Here is a 25,727-nt window from a genome sequence, read left to right as displayed (position 1 = left end):
ATGTGTATAAAGACAACTAAAATTTAATAATAAGAAAATCAAAATCAAAGATAACCAAAAGATATGAGTAGACAATCTTTCACAGTAAATATGCACATAGCTCCTAGGCACATGTGAAAGTATCCAGTACCTGGATACCAGTTGCATCATTTTCTTGAAGAAAGTTCTGGATTTTCTTTTTTTGTATCTTTAGAAACACATTAGTCATTCAGTAGCATGTTATTTAACTTCATGGCATTATAATTTTTTTCCTCTATGTTGTTGATTTTATTTTATTTTGTGGCTTTCATTTAAAGGGTTATATGACAACTGTGTAATGGAGACTATTATATCCAGTAGCATATTGTTTAGCTTCATGGCATTATAAAATTTATGTTTTTCTTCCTGTTACTGATTTTGTTTTATGACTTTTTACTTGGGGGGATTTATAGTGACTATGTAGTGGAGACTGTTATGTTCAGATGAAGAATACGATACAGGTACATCTCTACTTCTGGATCAAGGTTGGACTCCCAAAGAAACTGTTGGATATGTTCTTCCAGCTCCCTGCTTGTGGCCTGGGACAGCAGTTGAGGATGGCCCAAAGCCTTGGGACCCTGCACCCACATGGGAAATCCAGAAGAGCTCCTGGCTCCTGGCTTCGGATTGGCTCAGCTCCAGCCATTGCGCTCACTTGGGGAGTAAACCATTGGACAGAAGATCTTCCTCTCTGTCTCTCCTCTTCTCTGTATATCTGGCTTTCCAATAAAAATAAATAAATAAATCTTTAAAAAAAAAAAAAGGAAAGAAACTGTTGGATATGTCTTGACAATGGGATGCTGGACTCTGCCTTTGTCCATGCCCACAATGATGGACTTTGGAATGTATATTAGCAACTATCGTAATGATATGGAATAACTCAGTCTGGGGTGGGGTATTAGGGGAAGGGTGGGGGAAATCCCAGGACCTATGGAACTGTATCATAAAATGATAATAATAATTATTTTAAGTTAATATTGGCTTTAAAAAAAAAAGAAAGAAAAAATGTGTAAGCAATGGTCTTACCTACTACCCCCTGAATCTCAACCCTTCCCCCATTGATCAACTATGAAAGCAACATGAAAAATAAATTTAAAAAAAAAATTTAAACCCTGGACTTGGAGGCTTGGGGGCATGACTGGTTGGGATAAGCTGCAGTAATTGCCCCTAAATGTCAGAGCAAGAAGTAGGTCATGTCAGGCTGGGCTGCAGCCCCATCAGAATGCTAGAGAAATGAATCTGGGGTCAAATTCTATAGGGAACTTGTGGGATCGCCTCTGTGGGACTGCAATACCTGCTGGTTTGCATGGAAAGCTGGGATGGTGGTGGGCCAAGCCAGGCTGGACCACAGAACTCACCTGACAGGAACCCACGTGACACTCACAGGGAATGGGGCTGGGAGAAAGTCAGGTAGCGCTAGGCTGCAGCACCCTCTGGCACATACAAGGGCCAGGACTGAGGGCAGACCATGTCAAGTAGGACTGTTGCTCCCACTGGCATGTATGGGATCCAGGACTGACAGCAGATCTGGTAGAGGAACCTGGGAAACTCTCCTACTAGTCCACAGCTCCCTCTGGGAATACTGGAGCTGAGGCTGAGGGCAAGCTCATCTAGGCAAGGCTGCAGGACTCATCAGCATTTGTGTGGGCTGTCTGGTGACAGACCAGACTAAGCCAGGCCTTAGCACTCACGGGTATGCGCAAGATTCAGGACAGGGTATGAGCCATGTCCAGCAGGACTGGGCTGCAGCACCTACCATCCCTTGGCTTCATGATAAATCCATGAGAAATTATAGTAAAAATATAACCAAATGGGCATGAACAAGATTCTGGAAGTAATTTAACTATCTTACTTTAACCAATGATTTTTAAGATGTATTGTACATACATACAACACTATTAGAAACATTCTGTGAAAGAAGGTTTACTTAACCCTCAACCATAATAAAGGCTTAATTGAAAACTAAGAGGCAAAATTTAAATATAACTATTTTTGTAGAGTAGTTCATGCAAATTTCATGTTATTGTGGTTCACTCTGGTGCAGTTTGTACATTTTTGTTTTGGTCTGTTTTGCCTTTACATTGAAAGTTTGTGAAAACATTATCTTGAGCAAATTTATGTGGACCATTTCTCCAACATACTGTGCTCACTTCATGTTTCCAGGTAATGTTTTTGTCATTTTTATGGTACTTTACAGTTTTTCATTATTATTTTATATGTTTCAGTGCTATGATACTCATGATCTCATGTTATTACTGTAATTTGTGAAGGAAGTACCCATCTGACACATTTAAGTTTGCAAACTTAAGGTATGAAGTCATGCACTCTGAGAGCTCCACCAATGAACCACTTCCCCATCTGTCTCTCTTTCCTTGGGCCTCCCCTTTCTGAGACAGAACAGCATTGAAAGTCAGCCAGTTAATAATTATACAGTGATCTGTAATTGTTGAGATGAAAGGAAGATTCACATGTGTTTCATGATAAAATCAAGAGATGATAAACATGAGTGAGGAAGTGTATTGCTGAGATAAACCAGAAAGCTAGACCTCCTGCAGAAAATGGCTACTCAATTGTATATGTAAAGGAAAATGTCTTGAAAGAAATTACATACTACATTGATTTTCATTGATTTAAGCCAGTGTTGTGACATGGGTATTCTACTATTCCTGCTTGCTGCCAATGCTCTTGGAAAGGTAGTAAAAAACGGTTCAAGCGCTCAAGCCCAGTCATGCAGTGGGAAACCATGTTGGAGTTCCAGTGTCTTAGCTTCCACCTGGCAAACCCTTTCTGTTGCAGCCACTTGGGAAGTGAGCTAACAGATGGCAAATCTCTTTCTGTCTCTGTCTTTTTGTAATTCTGTCTTTCAACTAAATAAATCCTTTAAAAAAAGAAATTAAAATGCAGAGCATGCCCAAACACCCAATGTATAAAAAATTAGCCAATAAGCCTAACTAGAGCTTGGCTAAGGGAGAACATTTGCCCCCAGTATATAACAGTTCTATCCCATTTTTTTTTACAACACCCAAACACACACACACACACACACACTTGCCTAGACACACAATTGATGATACTCCTTTGTGTTATTTCTTCTCGGACTGGATAAGATAAATTAGACAGTCGGTCAATAGACCATTGATCTATACGCAGAAGAGCCAAAGTCATCACCTTCGCCTTACTCAGGTTCCACAAAAGTTCACAAAAACTCTCCTAGTTTAGATAAAGCTGAATAATTCTGTTAAGATATGTCTAATTGTAGAAATTTGTAATGTAAAAGATAAACACTTGTACCTCAGGAATATCTAAAACATCACTTTTAAAACAAAAAAAATGCAGAAGTTAGATAATAAACAGCAGAGACTCCTTCAAACTAATAATAGCATTGTATTCAGAAGAAACACATTTAACAGGTACAGGGCAAGTTAACGATCTGTTAAATCAAGTACACAGAAATTGTTTGGGGAGTTTTCTCTGGGATTTTTAGGTTTGTTGTCCATGAGACAGTGATTGACAAATTTTAACTGAGTGGTAAGAAGAATCAAAGTGTTGTGAGTAGGAAATAGAGAAGCTCTCAGGAAAGAGAACCTGTTTGAGAGAGACAGAGGACTACTCACAGTTCAGGGGTATTGATACAGCTTCAAGCGACTTGGTCTCTAAGGACCTGCAGAGCAATCGTTCATTGGTCTTAAATGTGGTGGTTGTTGTTTCTGAGCAGGGCACTTATGACAAGGCTTGTAAACAAGGGGCAATCCTAGCCTCCAGCGTCTTGGGGGTCTCACTGGTTCTCCCAAGATCACCAAATCTGTCTTTTCCTTAGAGGATTCCTTAAGACACTATACATACCACAGATGTTGTTATAGTGGATCAGTATGTTAATGATGCACTGCAGAAGCACTCACAAAAGGTCAATGTTGAAAAAAGACTGGATTGCATCTCATAGTTTAGCTTCACAAGAAATATCCATCATTTTACTTCACCTGTATTTTGGATTGTGTCTGGTAACTGTGCTAGTCAGAATGATATTCAGAGAAAAAAAAATGTCCCAAGCTCACCAATCCCAAAATTAAGGGCCCTCACAACCAACTAGATTTATAGAACAAGAAAACCAACCTTTCTTGATGGACATGGCCTGGCAATATCTAAGAATGTCAAGCACAGATTTGCTAAAGGCCTTGAAGATAGTCGTTACTGATCCCTCATCAGCACAACTTTTTAAAATAGTCAATATTTCAAATCTCCTATCTTCAATTCATGTGGATTTCTTGTTCCTAGAGTCTAATTTTGAAAAAAAAGATGAATTGATTTAACCACTGGGAAGTGTGCTTCTTTTTTCAACATGACTTCTTTTGTAAGCTGAAAAATAACCCATGGATTTACTACTTGTCCAGTTCTTGATAAAACAATATGTAAGCAAAATAATTAATCATCAGTTTCAGTTTGACTGCTGTACACTTAACATAATGTGAGGTTTTTCTCAGCATAATAAACTAATAGCATGTCAGAGATGGAAACGACCTGAGAGACTGTCTCGATCATCCGCTTCATTTTATGGGTGAGGCAGCTGAGGCTCAAAGGTGAAGTGATTCATTCAAACTTATACATAGCACATGAGAGCGGAGCCCTGCCTGGGACAGAATATAAAGGTGAAAAAATCTCACCAAGCTATCTTTCCTGGAAAGTCTCAAATGTTTATTTTTTTTGTAATTATTCTTTCCACTATGCCTTAACTTTCCCTGAATGCTAGATGGCACTTCATGATTGACACAGTAGGACAATCTCGAATTCCTGTATCTTCAAATTGGTCAACACTACATTAGCATTTTGGAGGTAAGATTTTGCAACTTTTGTTATGATGAACATGCCCATGTGTGCCTTCTTGTTAACATTTTGTTTCTTTTGTGGAGTACCAAGGAACAGAATTGCTAGTTTTTATGGACACTTCATGTTAATGAAAATTTTCTAAAATAACCATCCCAGTGGATATAAAGTGATATCAGCATTGTACTCGGGATAGCTGACTTGAGGAAGAACCTCACTGTAGCTTTTATTTTCCTTGATCTTGAACATTTTTGTTTTCATGTATCTGTCAGCCATTTATATTTCATCATTTGAAAATTGTCTGTTCCTGTCCTTTGCCTAGTCCTAAATTCACTATTTCACTCCCAAGTAGGAAAAATCTTGTCAGTAAATAGATCTTAGAAAGATTTGGGTGCAACAAAGCCAACAATGTCTCAGAATTTTCAAACCACTTCGGTAATATCCTCAGAAAAATCTTCCCCACATCATGGTCTCTAAACAGACATCGATGACTGTCCCCAGTCTCCGGTTGCTGCAGTAGTTGGAAAGCAAGGAGTGGAATTCTTCCTTCCCACCCATCCCCTCAACGGACACAGGGGGAAAAAAACTGAAACATTTATCTCTCACCAACCTTTCTCCACACCATGATCCTCTCCATCCTAATCAGAGGTCCACATGGGTACACATTCCTCTCAACTATGTAATCAATATTAAAATTTTTTAATTTAAAATTTTTGCTAAATTCATGTCTCTCTGAATTAATTACCTGAATGTTTTACAGTTGATAAAACATTAAGCAGTATAAATCTTATTTTACAAAACCCCAATCAAATTTATTTTATTTTAATAGTATAACCTTGTAACTGAAAAAAAATGTAAATAAGGGGAACCTCAGCCTCTTGATTCATGAAAAACAGAAGGCTAGTATAATTTTGCCATGCATGTTTAGAAATAGCCACTATTGAAATGTAGTAAAATAGAATATACAAGTTGTTTTCAAAATGTCCATGAAAAATATATATTATGAGAAAAAACCCATGGTACCAACATAAACTTTTTAAGTTTGTTTTTCTTGGAAAGGTAGATTTACAGAGATAAGGAGATAAAGACAGAGATCATCCATCGGCTGGTTCAAGTCCCATTGGCCCCAACAGCTGGGCTGAACCAGGCAGAAGAAGCCGGCCTTCTCACTTGCACTCCCCTATAACACGCTGCCATCCCAAGAGACAGCTTACATCCCTTCATCCCAACACCCACACGAACAAGATAGATTTTATTCTTACTGTCATACCAGGAGAAAGACACCCCAGTATAAACTGAGTTCAACATCAGTTAACATAAAGGTGACTGAAATTCTCAAACAACAAACTGGCAAAATAAAATAATAAACAAGGGGGAAAAAAGGATGAACTAGACAATGATTAGTAGTCTATTACCAAGCTCACTGAGAATCTGGAGGTTTCATTATGGAGGAAGCACATGAAACTGTAGGTTGGAGACCTGGCCCCTGCCAGGGACAGCATGTCTCTGCCCCAAGCACTGTAGGATTCCATTTGTATGAAATGCCCATAATGGAAAAATGCACAGAAATGGAAAGTAAATAAGTGTTTGCTTAGTAAAGGAGAACTCAGAAAATGGAGTTGGGGGGGTACAAAAAATAGTGTGTGCAGGAGGGTTTCTTTTTAGAAGGATGAAAAATGCTTCAAAATGGACAGTGACATTGAACACACATTCCTGTGAATATGCCAAAGAAGTTGAATTGCACACTTTCAATCTGTAAAACGTGTGTGTGTGTGTAAGACAGAGAAAGAAAGAAACCTTTTTAAACACTTTATACAATGAATTCCTTCAAACAGCACTACCCAAGAAATGTAGATCAGTTGTATAATTAACTTTGTCTCTGGTTCTGTGAGATCACCTCTCACTTGCCTCTGCTCTTGGCATTTTTCTAAAATCTCTGACATGATGTAGAATTGTTCAAACAGGTCATCAAACCCTGAGCTACTTGAGAAATTTGAATTAAAAAAGGAACACATTGAAAGTACTCAAACACTAGATCATCTGAATTGGCTTTATTCCAGTACTCAAATAAACACCAGATCATCTGAGTTGGCTTTATGCCATGCCATCTTGGGCTATAACCTTTGTACATGTGATGTATTTACTTTGTTTAGTATCAGTTATATTTTAACTACTTGATAATTTTTTTTATGGATTCAGTATGCGCAGCTACAGAAAAGGAAAGCAACTGGAGGAAGCATTGCATTTCACCAAGATGTCAACAAAACACGCTCCAGTTCTGCTGCTGCTGCTACAGCTGAGTTGCTGCTTCAGCTCTGGGAGTTGTGGAAAGGTGCTGGTGTGGCCGATGGAATTCAGCCATTGGATGAATCTGAAGACAATCTTAGATGAGCTTGTCCAGCGAGGCCATGAAGTAACTGTTGTGAAATCTTCAGTTTCTCATCTAAGTGATCCTAACAAAAAATCTGCAATCAAATTTGAAACTTTTCCTACATCTTTCGCTGGACATGAGCTGTATGACTTTTTTACACAATGGGCAGATAGATGGATATATATGGTTCAAAAAGATACATACTGGGAATATTTTTCAGAACTTCAAGAATTCTTCTCAGGATATTCTAGTTATTATTTAAAACTCTGTAAAGAAGTTGCGTTGAGCAAGGAACTTATAATAAAACTACAAGAATCAAGGTTTGATGTTGTTCTTGCGGATCCTTTTGCTCCCTGTGGGGAGCTTCTGGCGGAGCTGCTTAAAATACCCTTAGTATACAGTGTACGCTTTACTCCTGGCTACACATTGGAGAGGCAGAGTGGAGGACTTATCTTGCCTCCTTCCTACGTACCAATTATTCAGTCTGGTTTAGGTGGCCAAATGACATTCATAGAAAGGGTGAAAAATATGATATGCCTGCTTTGTTTTGACTTTGGGTTTAAAATGTTCAATGAGAAGTGGGATCAGTTATACAGTGAAGTACTAGGTAAGTCGTGTCTTTAATTGAAACTGTGAAGTCTCACTTTCCTGTGATTTTGAAGACAAGCTTATATGAATGTAAAAGCAGAAGAATTTTATCTTTTGTAGGTGAAATAATAAAAGGATCTATCAATTTCACAAACTTAATGGAAATGTTTATGTTACAGGCTCATTGAGAAGCCCGTGACCTGTCCCTAGGATTAGACTTTGACAGGTCACAGAATTACAAATGAAGTCTTGGGCACTTCTCTAAGCAATTCTTATTCTATTTTTTTTCATGCTAAAAATGGATGCTTCATAATACCTGCAAGAATAAAAACATACAGATTGACTTGTTACACACCATTCTATCACAGCTATCTCTGTGACATTACAGAAATCATTTTCCCTGTTGTGTATCTGTCTCATTTAAAATTAGAATGTTTGATAATGGCATTCTCTTTCTCTCGCTGCAGCCACCCGAATGGAGCTTACCCGATATGATTCAGCAGCACGGTTACAGGTTGCCCCACGGGTTTGTTCACTGCCAGTGCTGTGTCATAGCACAAGCTCTATTTCCTGGCAGGAAATTTTGGCAGAGTTCCCACAATTTCAATAGATTTTGAATAAACAAGATTTGTTGAAGGAGTGCCAAAATGACATATTGTTTCTCTCAAAAGACAAGTATTGGAAATCACAAATATATATATATATATATATATATATATGTATATATATATATTGCAAATGATGTCCACTCATTTGGTGAACATCTTAAATTAAGACAGTTACTTACTGCCCCTGCTGCAATTTCTTTCAAGAGATCCCATACCAAGTATTCTCTGAAATGTGTAGATCTTGTATCAATATGGTTTTGGCACTCAAAGTGAAGGAATTTGTAATAGTCTCAGATACAAGAATGACTTCTGCTGCCTTTTCTGTATTAAAAATCAACTTTCAAATACCTTTCTAAAGGCATTTCCTTATAGGATAAATCATATGTGAGAACTGTGAATCTGGTGCTAGAATTAATACATAGTTGTTGCTAGTGTAGCCTCCTTACAGATCTTTGCTCCAGTATGTCAGGACATGGGTCAAGAAGACCTGTGGCTTCCCCACTCGTGGAGGATAGTGAGTGATACTTACAGAATGAAGCTTCATGTACTGTAGCCTCCTTTGATGATAGCTTTGGTTTGCCTTGGGAAGCCTGTGTTGCATAGCAGAAAGACACACAGTGGTGGTTGCTAAACCTTCTGTGGATATGGAAAAGATCTTGGAAATTATGAGCGTTATTTAAAAATTATATGAACAGAGGAAAAATTTGGTAGGGGAAAGTGATAGCAATAACTCCTCTAGCATGCTAAAACCAAAACTACTTCCAAATGGGGAAGGAGAGTGAAGCCGAAATGCAAGTTAGAAATCTAGCTATAGCCAATCTTAAAACATTCAGAAGAATTTCATAGGTGACTCCTTGGAAATTGAACAGATTTCAGTAATGTCTTCAATGGGATACAGATGAAAGTGAATAGCTTGCTTTTGTCAACCATATTAGGAAGTGATTTTAGTTTTGCAAAGTGTTTCTTTATCTGGGCTGGTTCTAGTATATAATTGATTCAAATTTCCTGATCATAACAGCTTGGAAAGGTTCCAAGAGAAACTGCAGACAGACAGACATTTTAAAATCAGTAACTTTGGACTTTATACGATTCTCTATATCTACAATGTCACGATACACTTAAATAGCACAATGATGGACTTATGACTATAGAGGGGAAAGCAGAGGGATAGAGGGAAAGGGGAATTCTGAGCCTAAGGAACTGTACCATGAAAAATATAGAATTTATTTAAAATAAATTGTAAGTATTATAATAAAGTTAATTAATTTTATTTAACATAATATTTCTAATCTGTATAACAGAAAACATTTTCAGCTAGGAAACATTAAAAATAGATGCCCGGTCATTGAGGCACTAAACAAAGCACATAAAAAGTAAATGTGTGGGCCCGGTAGTGTGGCTTAGTGGCTCAAGTCCTCGCCTTGAATGCACCAGGATCCCATATGGGTGCCGGTTCTAATCCCGGAAGCTCTACTTCCCATCCAGCTCCCTGCTTGTGGCCTGCGAGAGCAGTCGAGGACGGCCCAAAGCTTTGGGACCCTGAGCCCATGTGGGAGACCTGGAGGAGGTTCCTGGCTCCAGGCTTCGGATCAGCACAGCACCGGCCATTGCAGTCACTTGGGGAGTGAATCATCAGACAGAAGATCTTCCTCTATGTCTCTCTTCCTCTCTGTATATCTGACTTTGCAATAAAAATAAATAAATCTTTTTTTTAAAAAAAAAGTAAATATGTAAAGGCTTTATACCCTTCACAAGTTAAACTTAAAACTATACTTAGGAAATCAAAAACTTTTTAAGACTTATTTTATTTATTTGAGTATAGGACTTCATACAAAATGTCAATGGGACTGTGCTGTCTGTGGAAATTACTGAAGAAACTGATTATTCAGATTTGACAGTGCCAAATAAAATAGAGTTCATAGGATATTGACTCAAGGACTAAACCATAGATGTATTAAATTCAATGTTGACGTCCTAACACAAAATTCCAATAATAAAAGTAAACTCTCCAAGCTAAAAAGAAATTAAAATATTTTCCTTATTAGCCAAAGTATTCATTCATAGCTGAGAGAAACAATTTTGCAATGGGCACTAAACCATAATTTTAGGTGTCCAGTGTTTTTACATTTGTTTACTAAGTTCTTAAAAACCGTTTCTTTAAAGCCTAAAATTTTGTTTAGTTGTAGATGCACAGGAAATTAGTCTCCCACTTTTAAATTATATTTCTTATTTTTTAAAAAATAGTAAAAATTAAGCAAATGATATTCCCATATTTTTAAATTCTCCAGATATTTACAAATATTTACATTCAAATATATGTGTAAATATTTATTATTATTAGGCTCCTAACGTAAACCAAAAGCACATGGAATTCAGCCACCTTCAAGAAACTCAACAGTTCACATGGAAAAATTAAGAATCAGGGATAAGATTTCCAAATTGTAGAAACTAGATTGGGTACTACTGGAAAAGTCCTGCACATAATTTTGGTAAAATTATTTGATTCTGAACGTAAAATAATTTTCATTTGTCTCTGCCACTTATACAGTTTCAAAGAAAAAACAGATGCATGCTTAATTCTGTAGTGATTTATTTTTATAACCACAGTGTAATGGAATTATGAATACACTAAAGTGACATTGGGGTCATAATCTTCCCTCACACTGCCTTTAATATCAATGACAGGTGAAAATGTGGAATTTATGGTTGTAAATTCTGTTGTGCCTAAATAAGCATTTACTTCATCAGTGAACATCTCTCAGAAAACTGCATGGTAAATTTCATGTGACATTTCTCTTCTTACTCTTTTTATTTCTCTTTTCCTCCATTCAGGAAGACCTACTACTTTCTCTGAAATAGCAGGGAAAGCTGACTTTTGGCTCGTTCGAAGTTATTGGGATTTCGAGTTTCCTCATCCGTTCCTGCCAAATTTTGATTTTATTGGAGGACTTCATTGCAAACCCGCCAAACCTCTGCCAAAGGTAAATACATTTCTGCCTGCTTGCTTTTGTTGGTATCTTCAGAGGGATTACTCTGCATTCTTCATTTAAAGCATTTGACCCCCAGGAAGAAATCTTGGAAGTGAAATAAGTGTCCTGACAATCAGAAGTGCACATGAGAGAACTTCAAAACATACAAGAAAAACTGAATTAATAGGCAATTCACACTTTCCATGCATCCCTTGAAGAATCCTTGCATGGCTGTATACCATCTGCAAGTATACAGATCTCATTATCATTATGGAGACTGTTAAAAGTCATTTAATGAAAGCTTTCATTATCCAAAATATAAGGAAATATCAATCACTTATTTATTTAAAGAATATTTATGAAATGACTAGGATATAACAGTGTAGTTGTTAGATATGCAGAAAACCAAACTACACCCAGCCTTTACTATTCCCCCCAACATCTTTCATTCTATTTCGGAGGATAAGACCATAAGCAAGCAATAAAAATTGTGTGGAACTGTTTTGAAAAGGAAGAACTAGTGTTTAGAGAATATCCAGTAGGGATCATAGATTGTCACTGATGTGTAATAGATCAGATTATTGCTGTTAACAACAGCGGCTCTGGGATGACATGCAACAATGGGTATGGAGAAATTAGATGGGAAAGAAAACTCAAAAGGAAAAGGAGCAACGTTGAAGCATAGTTCCCAAGAACTGCTAGTTTAGAAGGAATTCTTGAATAAAAGAGCTGGGTGTGCTAGAGAAGTGAGATCTTATCATGTAGTAGGAAGCAGTTTAACAAGTATAATAGGTGTGTTAGGAAGAAGGCCAGCAAATAGAGTAAAACTAGGAAGAGATATTGCCAAATTCCCTTTAAAGAAAAAAGATTTCGAAAATGTGTTCCCTAGATTAAATTGCAGAGGCAAGAGTATGGAAAGAGTGAGTTAAGGAAGCTATTGTAAAAGTTTAGGCAACAAATAATGTAGCACTAGTCCAAACTAGTCATAGACATGAATAGATTTGATGCTATAATAGTAACACCAACTTTAGGCTGTGTTGTATGGGGAAAAATAGTTGATACAGATAACACATCTATCTGTCTGCAGAAGAGATATCTACACTCCAATGTTATTGCAACTCTAATCACAACAAGCAAGAAGTAGAAGAAACCTAAATGTCCATCCACTGATGAATGGATAAAGAAAATGTGGCACATACACACAATAGAACATTCTTTGGCCATAAAAAAAAAAATCTGAAGTTTTGTTGTCTTCAGCAACATAGATGGAACTGAAGGGCATTATGTTACATGAAATTAGCCATGCACACAAGTACAAATACCGTGTGATTTCTCTTATACGTGGAATCTAACAACGCGGATGTCAAAAGTGGTCAAAGTACAATGGAAGTTAGTGACACTGGAGAAGGTAGGGGAATGGGAGGAATGGCCATAAGCAGGAAGCTTAATCAGAAGTGTAACAGCTGGGACACAAACCTGATCCTGAATGGGATGCTGTCACCACATTCAGAGGCTCAGCCTATTACTCATGGCACTGGCCACAGAAAAGATAACTATTTAAGGAGCTATTTACTCTGGTTCAACAAAACACAACATATATATTAAAACAATCTAAGTTATCCCATAAATACCTAAAATTATAATGTATCCATTAAAAATAAATAATAAAATGAAATGTCTAGCATTTACTCAGTGATCTAGATACAAATCATGATTATGATTGCAGTTATTACTAGTACAATAAATTATTTAAAATATGCTAGATACTACAGACATCTCTATTAAATATGAGCTATTGAATAGAACTCTTATTTTAACAGATTATGTGCAATATTTAATATTACATTCCTAAGCAAAGTCATATCAAGAAAAATGTTGTAGAATTATTTAAAAATCAATGTAGGTATAAGTCTTGGCAATAAGATGAACAAAATAAAGAGTAAAGTTTTATCGTAAGCATTGAGATTCCTCAGCAACAGCATAGCTTGACAGGGAAAGTGGGGCCCAGTGTTGAGATGCAGCAAGTTAAGCCACCACCTGTGACATCAACATGGCAGCTTGCGTCCTGGTGGCTCTGCTTCCATTCCACTCCGTTAAAAAAGCAAAGATTCCCCAGGTTCTTGGACCGTACCAGCTACAAAGGATATTACATGGAGTTCCATGTCCCTGGCTTCTGCCTGGCCTCGCCTTGACTGCTGTTGCCATGTGTGGAGTACAGGGAAGATGGAAGTTCTCTGTGGCTCTCCCTCTCTCTTTGGCTATCTCTCCTTCACAGTGTGATATATATCGCAAACAAGCAAATCTTTTTAAATACTTTTAAAGGCTTATTTGTTTTTATTGGAAAGACAGGTTTACAGAGAAGATATACAGTGAGAAAGATGTTCCATCTGATGCTTCATTCCCCAAGTGGTTGCGAAGGAGGGGAGCCAGGAGCCAAGAGGTTCTTCAGGTCTCCCATGCAGATACAGGGTCCCGAAGCTTTTGGGTCATCCTGGACTGCTCTCCCAGGTCACAAGCAGGGAGCTGGATTGCAAGTGGAGCAGCCAGGACACAAACCAGTGCCCAAATGGGATCCTGGCAGATGTAAGGCAAGGATTTAGAAAGTAGGCTATTGCACCAGATCCCTGCAAATAAATCAAAAAAAAAAAAAAAGAGAGAGAGAGAGAGAGAACCAATCATCAAAGCATAACTGTATCATAACTGTATGGTACTAAAAATATTTGCAACTCAATCAAATGCTTAATTGCTGCCACCACAACACGTAATCCTTTGTCACTGAGATTCCAGAGGTTTACACACACAATAGCAAGCTGATCAGACACCACAGTGAGTCTTGGCTTGGGAGTGAAGTTCGCAGGAGCACAGCTGCCCTCCAGAATGAACACAGGGGACATGTCCATGGCAGATAGACATGAGAACAGCCTTCAGCTTATACCTGAAACAAAATCTGCCAGCAGATAGCATTGTATTCTCTGTAGTGAAACACAATGATTTAATCTGCTTTAAAATCATATCACAAGAAGTCAACATTCTTTATTGGTATAGTGTGTGATATCTTCTTACAGCAACACAAAAGTGACATATGCAATGGATACATTTCAATATCCATTTTGAATACAATTAGCTTCAGATTTATATGGTAATTTTCAAAGAGCCAAAGACTAAAGCAATATTAACACAAGTTGTATACCACATAGCTTTGAGTAGATTTTCTGATCTGCACAAAGAGAAACTGACAAGGAACGAGGAGACCACAGCTTGGAAAACCACAGGTCAGATGAAGTTCAACATATATGAAATTCACAAGGGGGCAAAGTTTCAATTGTGCAGTAGAAGAAATTTGGGGACATTGATAAAGCAACATTTTGACCATGCTGTCCACTAACACTTACACACCTAGAAATGAGTGAGAGGGAGAATGGATTCTGGTCATATTCTACCAGTGCCATTGCTCTAGTAATTTCAGATATTTGGGTTTCTCTCTTTTGTTGCTTTTGAGTTCTTTCATTATTTTTGCTGTGCTATTGTTCTTTGGTAAAATAATTGTGATAGTGTGAAACACACACACATCCCACATCATTATAATTGTTTTACCAAAGAATTTTTAATAGTGCCAAATAAGCCAAAACTAGGAAGTCTAGTTGGAAACAGGACAAAGAAGGTAAATGAAACAAGATCACATCTTTCTGTGAAATGAAAAAGGAATTAAATTAGGATCACAATTATCCAGTTACCACATGATGTTCATAGGGCATGAAATTTTAGCTTTGAGAAAAAGACATTTTGAGACATTGGCAGTACAACAATGCAAAAGCGATGAACACTATAACCTGTACACTTGGAAATGGGGAGAATGAAATATTTCCTCTCATACATTTTACAACAGCCATTACTCATAATTTCTGACAACTTGAATTTCCTTCCTAGGTAATTGCACCAATCTGTTTAGGACTATTTTCTTTGCTGTCATCCTTTTGTGACAGAATGGATTCTCTCTTCCCAGGACATGGAAGACTTTGTGCAGAGCTCTGGAGAAGAGGGAGTTGTGGTGTTTTCTTTGGGCTCAATGATCAGTAACATGACAGAAGAGAGGGCCAATGTGATCGCATCAGCGCTTGCCCAGCTTCCACAAAAGGTCAGAAAAGCTGCTTCATGGTGGGAGGCAGTAAGTGAGTGCGGTAACACTGCAAAATGTTTTCATGCTACAAAAAGTTTTTATGCTACAAAAAGTTTTTATGCTACAAAAAGTAAGCTAATTGGTAGCTCTGATTTATGAGACCATGAAACTATACTTGATAGGTAAGGGAAAAAAAGAGTATTTTTGATTGGGAATAACTTCAACAATAACAGTGTGAACAGAAAGAAATACAATAGGTGAAGTGTGAAGCCATGTATTCCCATGACATTGCAGGCAGGGACACAGAAATCACCCCCAGTCTGCCCGTCATTTGCTTGTTTTCCTTGCAAGATTGTTAAGACCACTGTATGCATTAAACATGATAACAAGAAATTGAATTTTAATTAATGACTGCATTAACAGAGAAACATTTGTCACGTCTTTAAAAAACCTCAAATGCATGATGATGTTGAAGTTTCTCATGTAACTCTTACCATTTTACTTCTAATTTTGAAATAGGCCCATTCTTTGTATGTTCAGCAGGAGCCTAACTCTGAATCCAGGTACCCCTTCAGCCAGGTAGATATAGAGAAATGGAGAGCCGAGTCAGCCTTGTGGGACTGGCCTCCGACAGTGTCTGAAACAGGAAGACGTAAGAGCAAAGGTGAGGCTGTGTCCCACTCTGAAGATGGACCCTGTGAATTCTATAATGTGGCCCCTAACAGGACCATGCTCCTCACTCAGCAGATGAACACCTTCTTATTGCGGAAGGCAAATATAGAATCAAACAAAAGCAAACCTGGAATGGGAGGCTCAGATAGTCTCTTCTAAAAAATCAGAAGGAGCTAATATTATAATATACACAAGATAACTGATCGTTAGATATTTATTAACTGCTTTGTAGTTTTCTTTGATTTAGACTTGTATTTATCATCTACGTACATTTCTGCTGATACTCTGAAACTACTTTTAGCATTTATATGCAAATAGAATGTTAAACTTTAAGTTAAACTTTAGGTGATACTTTATCAGGCTAGATTGGACATTACGAATCAATAATTTATTTTGGTATTAGGCATGGAAATTTTGCTATTATCACATTAATCAGTGCCATCAATGTTTTTTAGGATATACTAGAAGAGTTAACAATTCATTGAGCAAAATTTAGTATCACAGCAGTTTGGGTTTTTTTTTCAACCACTACATTACTTACAAACTGGCTTTTAGTTCTTACATTTAAGGGATTTTTTAATCCTGGTAATAATGATAATACTATGCATTAATTTCAAAAACATCATTTGAAATCTTCCCAGAAATAGTGTTTAATAATTTCTACTAAAGTTAAATACAGTTTCTAAATAGAATCTATTAGTCACATGTATTTGTACAGATTTGCTATTATGTGACCCAAAAGATGTCCAACTCTAACAAAATAAATTATGAAGCAAGTGACTATGATTAAATTCTTGATTAATTTGATTAAAATTTTAAAAGTAATTAAGTTTGAAAGATGAAGCTAACATAACAAATACAAATATCTTAAAAATGAAGACCACTGGTTATGAGTTACTCTTCTTTGTCCTAGAATTACAGCTGCCTAAAAAAAGCTGATCATCTCCTTTGACTAAGGGGAAATATGTGATATGCCATGGCACCCCTCTCCTTTTGAACATAACCATAATACAGGCAGTACATTTTGTATGACAAGTAAGCTAACATAGCTATACTATTTGCATCAGTCTTTTGGACTTCTAGGCCTCATCACAGAAGCTCTCCTGTCCTATTACTTGTATTTTCCTCCGGAAGAAATTTCAAAAGTAATCACTTTGAGAATTCTTTTAGAATTCTATTTCACTATCATTTGAAATACAACCCAGCAATCAGTGCTTTCTTTACTAACAGGTTATTTGGAGATATGAGGGCATGAAGCCAGCTCATTTAGGAGCCAATACTCAGCTGTATAAGTGGATCCCCCAGAATGACCTTCTTGGTAAGACTCTAGAGAACAAACGTTGACAATGTGAGTAGCAGCCAAGCAGGATGAGTGCTCAGCCAAAAGCAGATTGGACACTTACTATTGGAACCATCAGAAGCACAACCAAACATCTTCGCATTTATTTTTCCAGTCCTAGGGGAAATACAGTGAACTCCAACAGCTGACATTTCATTATATACAAAATCTTTATACACTGAATCAAAGTATTTTTAAGTGTGGCCACCTCTCATACAGAATCTCAGTCATTTTCTGGGATGAGTATTTTGTCAGAGCAGCTAAGACACAGATTGGGACTTGAAGTGCTTGGATTCAACTTTGGCTCCACTTCCAATGGTATCTTGGTGCACCCAACCAAGGCAGAAGGATATTGCTGGGGTTCCTGCCACTTATATGGGAGGCATGGATTGAGTTCTGGCATCCTGACAACAGGCTATCCCAGCCCAAGTTACCAAGCTGTTGTGGGTATTTGGGGAGTGAAGTAACAGTTGGAAAAGTCTCTCTCTCTCTCTCTCTCTCTCTCTCTCTCTCTCTCTCTCCCTCTCTCTGTCTTTCACATTGAATCACTCTCATCCTATTTCCCATTAATACAAGTAATAGTAATTTGCTGCATTATCTCTCCAACTCTCACTTCGTTTGTCCTTTCCCCTTAACATGGGGTAGGGGGGCAGTTCCAAATGCCACTGAAAAATAGTCTTTCTTGTATAATGAATGACTGTGAATTTTCCATGGGAAAAAATACAAGCCTTATCATGAAATAACAACACATTTCAAGGTGAAGTGTGGGTTTTCCTTTCAATTCCAGCACCACGCCCATGCCACTCCTCGCTGCCCTGCTTATCTTACTATCAGACTGAATGAGTGCACAAATTCTTTAAGAAAAAAATGTACTAACATGCATTTGGATGTTTGTCTTTTTTGGCTTATGATGTTTATTTTATGTAGAATGTGTTCTTTCCGTATAATACTTGCCAATCCTATGTTGTACAAGTCTCAAGTAACATGATACCTCTGCCATGGCCTTTACCTTCCTCTCCAGAGCATGTAGGCATCTCTTCCTCCTGATAAGAACGCAGGTTAAATGTACTGTCATGGTTATTATCTATTGCTTTTCTGGAAGGCACTGCCTCTTTCAGTGCCTCATGGCATGCATTTATCATCTCATTTCTAAGACTCAATAATGTTATTGAAAATCACTCTATTTTTAGGTCATCCAAAAACCAAAGCTTTTGCTACTCACGGTGGAGCCAATGGCATCTATGAGGCAATCTATCATGGCATTCCTATGGTGGGCATTCCTTTATTTGCGGAACAACCTGATAACGTTGCCTACATGAGGGCCAAGGGAGCAGCAGTTACACTGGACTGGAAAACAATGTCAAGTGCAGACTTACTCAATGCCCTGAAGACAGTTATCCATGATCCTTCGTGAGTATTGTTTTCTGAACAACACATCATGTATGCATTAATGAGTTTTCAGATGAGGGCTAGGGAGAAAAACCACAATTCTGAACATGAAGATTAGGCTGAGTACAGATTTGCTGTTAATGACAAGCACCAATAATTCATTGTTAGTGTCACAACATTTTTTTCAATAGTTTTACAGAAACATCTTCAGATGTCTAAATATAGCATAAAAATTTGAATCATCTAATGAATCAAATAAGAAGAATCACCAAAATAAAAATAGGAACAAATATTAAGAACAGTACTGAAGCACGAAATCATTAATTTCAGCAGTTATAACGTCTTTCCAGCAAGAGATTTGTGTCACATTTCTTTAAAGTAAATTTGATTTTACCCAATGCTAAGTGCGATATAAAAGTAATACTACAGGGAAAAATGAACATACCCACTATCTCATGTACTTACACATATTTTTGTGTTTTTTAACTATTCTGAATTATTTTTTTCAGTAAACTAGCATGACATTATCCATCTACTTCTCATTATATTTATATTCAAGTATTTAATCACTTCCCAACTATATATTATATTTTGATTCTCTCACTGATAAGTGACAAATAACTAAAACTTTAGAATTCACTGAATTAAAACTATCTTAAATAATAGTGTACCACTTTTAAATATGGGCATATTCTTTTTAGCTATTATGGTTGTCCTTGACTTGTCTTACTTGGGAGAACTAAAAAGTAACAAAATAGTGATTTACATGAAATAAGTTACTTGTAGTAGCCAAAATTTTTGAAACAAGAAATATTTGGTTCCCAAATTATTTCAGTATGGAAAGTAACTATCATTATCTTATGATTACACTCTTGATACCAATCATAGTCTTCATATATTTTCCCAGTTTATTTCATAATGACTTTAACTAGAAATAAAGCATTTTGCTTGTGAATATACTGATTGTAACAGTGCAATGGACACTTAGGTTTTAAAAATTGCATAACTTATTTTTTTATTGATTACATTGCATTATGTGACACAGTTTTATAGGCACTGGGATTCCCCCTACCCCTCCCCAAACCCTCCCCCTAGGTGGATTTCTCCACCTTGTTGCATTACCACAGTTCAAGTTCAACTGAGATTCTTTCAAAAGTTGCATAACTTATTACAGCTACTGAGCAATTCTGATGTGTCATGCTGATGAGCATTATCACAAGCAAGCTTTTCTTTTTCTGAAAATTTTACTTGCTAATTTAATGTAAAGCACATTTATCTAACGTAGGAATATTTCTATATTTACTTTAAATAAGTACAATACAGAAAATAAAGAGAACTAGATTTGCTGACATAAATTGAATATCTATTACTACAAAACACATTTTTTTGCGATTTTTCATATACATTATGTGACATCTTCATTACAGCCATTCCATAATGTACTTGGAAAAACTTCTTTGCTTTGAATTTATAAACAGGCATAGAAATTAGCTATGTTACAATGGCTACAGTGCCAACATAGAGAACTTTGTCATTCAGACTCTGTAAACCACAAGCAAACATGCTTCCTTGTGCTCTATCCCTCAGCCCTGAGTCATTTCAATGCCAGACACAAATGCAACTGTAATGTCTTGAGAACTCTTCACATTCTAAAATTACACTAACAAGAAAAACAACAGTTATAATAGGAAGCATTTATGGCTGGTCTGCCAAATAATATGAATAATTCAAAGTTATCTGGGAATCAAGGCATTATTGTTCAAGGTAATCAGATAAGCTATCACTTGTCTCCATTCTATTTAGCAATGAAAAACTGAAAATAAAGAAGAGTATGAAAAGGGACATAAAAAATCAGAATCAGCATTCAAAACAAGGAAATTCATTTTTGTACCTTCATCCTTTTAATCATTAATCCACTGATACAAAGTTAATTTCAATCCCTGATTGATATCAACTCCTTATCAACTTTGACCAAACATGTACTTAGACTTTCTTTTTTTTTTAAAGATTTATTATTTTTATTACAAAGTCAGATATACAGAGAGAAGGAGAGACAGAGAGGAAGATGTTTCGTCCGATGATTCACTCCCCTAGTGAGCGCAAAGGCCAATGCTATGCATCCAAAGCCAGGAACCAGGAACTTCCAGGTATCCCACACGGGTGCAGGGTCCCAAGGCTTTGGGCCATCCACGACTGCTTTCCCAGGCCACAGGCAGGGAGCTGGATGGGTAGGGGAGCTGCCTGGATTAGAACAAGCGCCCACTGGGATCCCGGGGCGTTCAAGGCAAGGCCTTTAACTTCTAGGCCAAGCCGCCGGGCCCTGTACTTAGGCTTTCTAATGGACTTGACTTCTACTCTAAATTTTGAACTATTTTGAACCTGGTGTATCAGACCTATTGCTTATAGAATAGTTCAAACTCCAATCTCAAGTGCGTTTTATTTCATGCTTTTTCATTTCTTTTTTTTTTTTCCAAGATTTGTATTTATTATTGTTGGAAAGTTATGTTTACAAATAGAAGGAAAGGGCCCGGCGCGGTGGCGCAAGTGGTTAAAGGTCCTCGCCTTGCACGCCCGGGATCCCATATGGCCCCGGTTCTAATCCCAGCAGCCCCGCTTCCCTTCCAGCTCCCTGCCTGTGGCCTGGGAAAGCAGTCGAGGACGGCCCAAAGCTTTGGGAACCTGCACCCGCGTGGGAGACCCGGAAGAGGCTCCTGGCTTCGGACCGGCATAGTATCGGCCCGTTGCGCTCACTTGGGGAGTGAACCATCGGACAGAAGATCTTCCTCTCTGTCTCTCCTCTCTGTATATCCGCCTTTCCAATGAAAAAATAATAAAAATAAATCTTAAAAAAAAAAAAATAGAAGGAAAAACAGAGAAAAAGATCTTTCATCCACTGGTTCACTCCTCAAGTAGCAGAGCAGATCCGAAATGAGGAGCCCAGACCCCCTTCAGGGTCTCCCACATGGGTGAAGGGTCCCAAGGCCTTAGGCTATCCTCAGCTGCTTTCCCAAGCCACAAGCAGGGAGCTGAATGGGAAGTGAAGCATCCGGGACAAAAACCAGCAGCCATATGAGATCCCAAGTATGTGCAAGACAAGGACCTTAGCCACTAGGCTACTGTGTCAGACCCACTTTCTGTTTTCTTGATGTTTATTTTATTTTGAATTTTGCTTTGGGGACTTACACGATTCCCACTTCTAGGTTAGAATGATAAAAATTCTTGTTATCACCCAGCTTTTTTCTTCATATCTTGGAATACTATGCAGTAACATATTCTAGCTTTTAAGCCAAGATCTCTAGAGTGATTACAGAAGAAAATAATTTGTTTTTGTTCCATTTTTACAAGGCCTTCACCTGTACCATCTGCATTAAAATTTCACCTGTTCATTTTTCTGGTTCATTCTACAAGAGAATGTCTATTGGTTTTTTACAGGTACAAAGAGAATGTTATGAAATTATCAAGAATTCATCATGAACAGCCTTTGAAGCCCCTGGACCGAGCCGTCTTCTGGATCGAGTTTGTCATGCGCCACAAAGGAGCCAAACACCTTCGGCCAGCTGCCCACAATTTGACCTGGTACCAGTACCACTCTCTGGATGTGGCTGGGTTCCTGCTGGCCTGTGTGGCAATTGTTACTATCCTTGCCATCAAAGTTTGTTTGCTTATTTATAAAAAGCTTTTTAAGACAGGAAAAAAGAATAAAAGGGATTAGAGATCCTTCAGACCTAAGGATAGCAGCTATGACGTGAAACCAGCCCTTTAGTATTAAGGAATAAGAATTTTCTAGATGTGATACGCTTGCTCTAAGTCCCAAAGTGTGGCAAGATTTCCCTCAACATTCTATAAGACCTTTGTCTTTATTTGTCTACTTCTTTTTTTCTTGATTCATCATTAGGGAAGGAACCATTCTGATCTCTGAAATCCTCAAATAATTCTACTTCAATTTTGATACACATCATATCTGAAGCAAAAGGATTCATTGAATCTTTAGCCTGCTGATTTGTGAAGAACAAGAAATCTCAAGATTTTAGTCTACATTTCAGAAACATTGTCTATTTGAACAAAATGCAATCAAGTAGGAAAACCCAAGCCGGATCTTTATTAAAAATGGCAAAATGAATTTTTTTAGCAGTGAGAATTCTAGCCAAGTTCAGTGAAGGTATTACACTTAAGAGACCAGGTGGGCATCTCAATAAAGAACGGAGAGTCCAGTCCACATGCAGACTGGAATTTTCTGCTGAAATTCACTAATGATCCTATTTCTAGTCCCCTCTGCCATCATCCCCATGCCTTCTGGAATATTGTGTGAGTGTTTTCTGGATATGAAACCCCTAAAATCTCTCTGAAATTTATAATGGGCCTCATAATTAATTGGGACAAGTCAGGGAATATAATATTCCTCAAGTCTGCCCCCTGGGAGAAAGTTGGAACCCACCTAAGAAGGTTTATTTTTTTTTTTTTACAATTTTTGCATAGTTAATTAGGGCACGAAGGGTCAAGGGCTACAGGAAAGTGAGTAAGACTATTATTTCCACTTTTTTTCTAAGATTATTGAACAAGGACAAGACTTTCTTATATGTAAATTCTGGGCTGCTTCTACATTTATTGCCTCATTAAACAAACACAAAAAGTCTATACAACAAGACTACTGAACAAGGGAGAAGGCTTTCGGTGTGTAAGTGCTGGTTGCTTCTACGTTTCTTCTCTCATTCAACCACACAATCGTGTCTATTTTCTTCTGAAAGTTCCCATTTTCTTTGTCCCTTCATACAGTCATGAACTAATGTCCTCCTAGATTCCCCTTGACAAGAGAAGTTACCCATATTCTTATAAAGTCAGCAGAGCTGAAGGTGTATCTTCTTTAATTTCTTCAAGCTGACATACTGATATAGAGTTGGTTATGGTAATTCTTCTCTGAATATCCTGCGGTGTGTGAGGGTGACCTTGCAAATGATTGTCTTGTATGTGTCCATATTGCCCAAAATTGGATACGCTGAAAGCCATGCCTCATAGTTACCTGAAGCTGAATGTATTTTCTTCTGTCAGATACAATATCAGAGCGCTAAAGACACATGCAATAAAGAGAATAAGAGTACAGAAGCTACAGAGTGAAGGAAAGGCAACAGTAAGAATTTCTACCATCCAATGTTGGCCGAAAATTCAAACCCTGTTGAACATTGCCCTAGGGTTGTGTAGCCTCATCCAAAAAAATGCTGCATGTAGTTTTATATCACCCACACATAATATTTTTTTGGAGTGTAGCACAGATGTTCCCCCGGGCAGCAGCTAGTGTTTCTAAGTACATATCTGTTTTCAAGGATTGGGTTTAACAACCCAAGCACACGGGCTTAAACAGCATTTCACTGAGCAAAGGCTGGTTTGTTTGTTTTGTTTGTTTTTATTTTCTTTCCCAAAGCATAGGTCGCTGTTCTGACTTCTCCTGAGAGTCTATTCTAGCAGCTTCACTATTTTCTCATACCTAGGGATGCTTCACTTATAATATCCTTTCAGTCTGAGAAATACTTAGAACTGCCTTAATGTTATATGAGCAGGAATCTAGTACATGGTCTGTGCCATCTCTAAAGTCATTCTTTGTTCGCCTCAGGTGAGGGTGATTCTTAGTTTACTTCCTCAGAAAAACAATTCTTATTTTTCTTTGGACGCCCAGTAGCCATATTCTGTTAGTTAAGGGTGCTAGTCAAATACGCATAATTAAAGTCCGAGGTAGGAAAACAGACTAATAAATCATTTACATGTTAGATCACACCTGTGCCCTCATCAATAGATTCACCCTTTAGGTTCTCTGCAAGAGTACGCCCAAATAGGTAGGAGCTATCCAAAAATACCTGTGGCAACATTGTGCACGTTATACGCTCTTTATACCCTATTTTCTTACCCTTTAAGGCAAATAGGAACTAACAGGAGAAAGGTTTTAAGTTAATAGCACTTGGGCAGGTTTATAGCATCTGGACTGGGAGAAGAGCTGCCCGGTATGTGAGGTTAACAGAGTAATCAGATGCTGTATCTAGAGGAAAATCCACAGTCCCTTTTTATGTCAACAATGACACTAGGCCCTGTCTCTTCAATAACTATGGTCAGTTTGGGCGTCAAGTGCAACGAACAGATTTTTAGCCTTGGATTAACAGGGTTTGTGGTTGTGACCTGGGAGTCCTTTGACCCCTGGGGATGTTCTGTTTACAGTAGCATGAGTTTTGGCAAGGCATACTGCAATCTTTCAGAGACTGGTTTCTGTCGCAACAACTGTTTGCCAATGTCTGGCTTTCCAAATCCAGAACAGATGCAATTTGAAGGTGGCTTGTCTTTTAGGGCCTCCTTTGTTGAGAATACATTGTAGTTTAGCACGAGCTTGGGCATGTTTGGGCTTAAGAATGACTTTAGGCCAAGGTAAGTGGTGAGCAAATGTGAGCCTTTAAGCTTGAGCACTTTGATTCACAGTGGTTACTCTTGGAAACCGTATCAATTGTGTGGGCCTCTGGTGAGGCCCTTGCCTGAGAAGGGGAGGCCTGGGCACACAGAAAATGTGCATCTTGATGCAGTTGCCATGGAAGTTTTTGTAGTCGATTGAGTGTTAATCTGAGGATAATGAAGTTGACCAGCTGAAACCCAATTGCCCCACTGCCTGACACCATGAGATAGACAATAAAACTGTCAATTGTATCATTATTTTTGTGATCTCTGCTTTTCCCATTTTTACAAGACCCTTGGATCTTTGTAATACCATATTAGAAGAAACATAATAAAAATGATGTCTGGGGGACAGCTCTTTGCTATTTTTCAGGAGAGTACATCTAGCCCCCTGGTCCCTGCTATCTCATCT

The 25,727-nt window shown here is 37.8% G+C and overlaps 1 protein-coding gene across 4 annotated transcripts; it reads left to right on the top strand.

The window, feature by feature from the left end:
- Window positions 1-7,083: 7,083 nt before the first annotated feature.
- On the top strand, window positions 7,084-23,126 carry LOC121147584 (UDP-glucuronosyltransferase 2B13-like). Of its 4 annotated transcripts, XM_040967534.1 has the most exons (7): window positions 7,084-7,412; window positions 7,764-7,814; window positions 11,236-11,384; window positions 15,376-15,507; window positions 17,392-17,479; window positions 18,691-18,910; window positions 22,322-23,126. In XM_040967534.1, exons 1-7 carry the CDS (start codon window positions 7,091-7,093, stop codon window positions 22,599-22,601), a joined length of 1,242 nt encoding a protein of 413 aa, XP_040823468.1. In that variant the 5' UTR covers window positions 7,084-7,090; the 3' UTR covers window positions 22,602-23,126. The 4 variants fall into 4 exon arrangements, with proteins under 4 accessions (XP_040823468.1, XP_040823467.1, XP_040823465.1 ...); XM_040967533.1 differs by lacking the exon at window positions 7,764-7,814 and having other exon boundaries at window positions 7,084-7,569; window positions 11,240-11,384; XM_040967531.1 differs by having other exon boundaries at window positions 7,084-7,814.
- The last annotated feature ends 2,601 nt before the right edge of the window (window positions 23,127-25,727 follow it).

This window comes from Ochotona curzoniae, unplaced genomic scaffold (assembly GCF_017591425.1).
Source record: "Ochotona curzoniae isolate NIBS_2020 unplaced genomic scaffold, NIBS_Ocur_1.0 scaffold_4506, whole genome shotgun sequence".
NCBI classification, from domain to species: Eukaryota; Metazoa; Chordata; class Mammalia; order Lagomorpha; family Ochotonidae; genus Ochotona; species Ochotona curzoniae.
The sequence above is the reverse complement of the archived record's forward strand: the minus strand, read 5'-3'. Positions and strand labels throughout refer to the sequence as shown.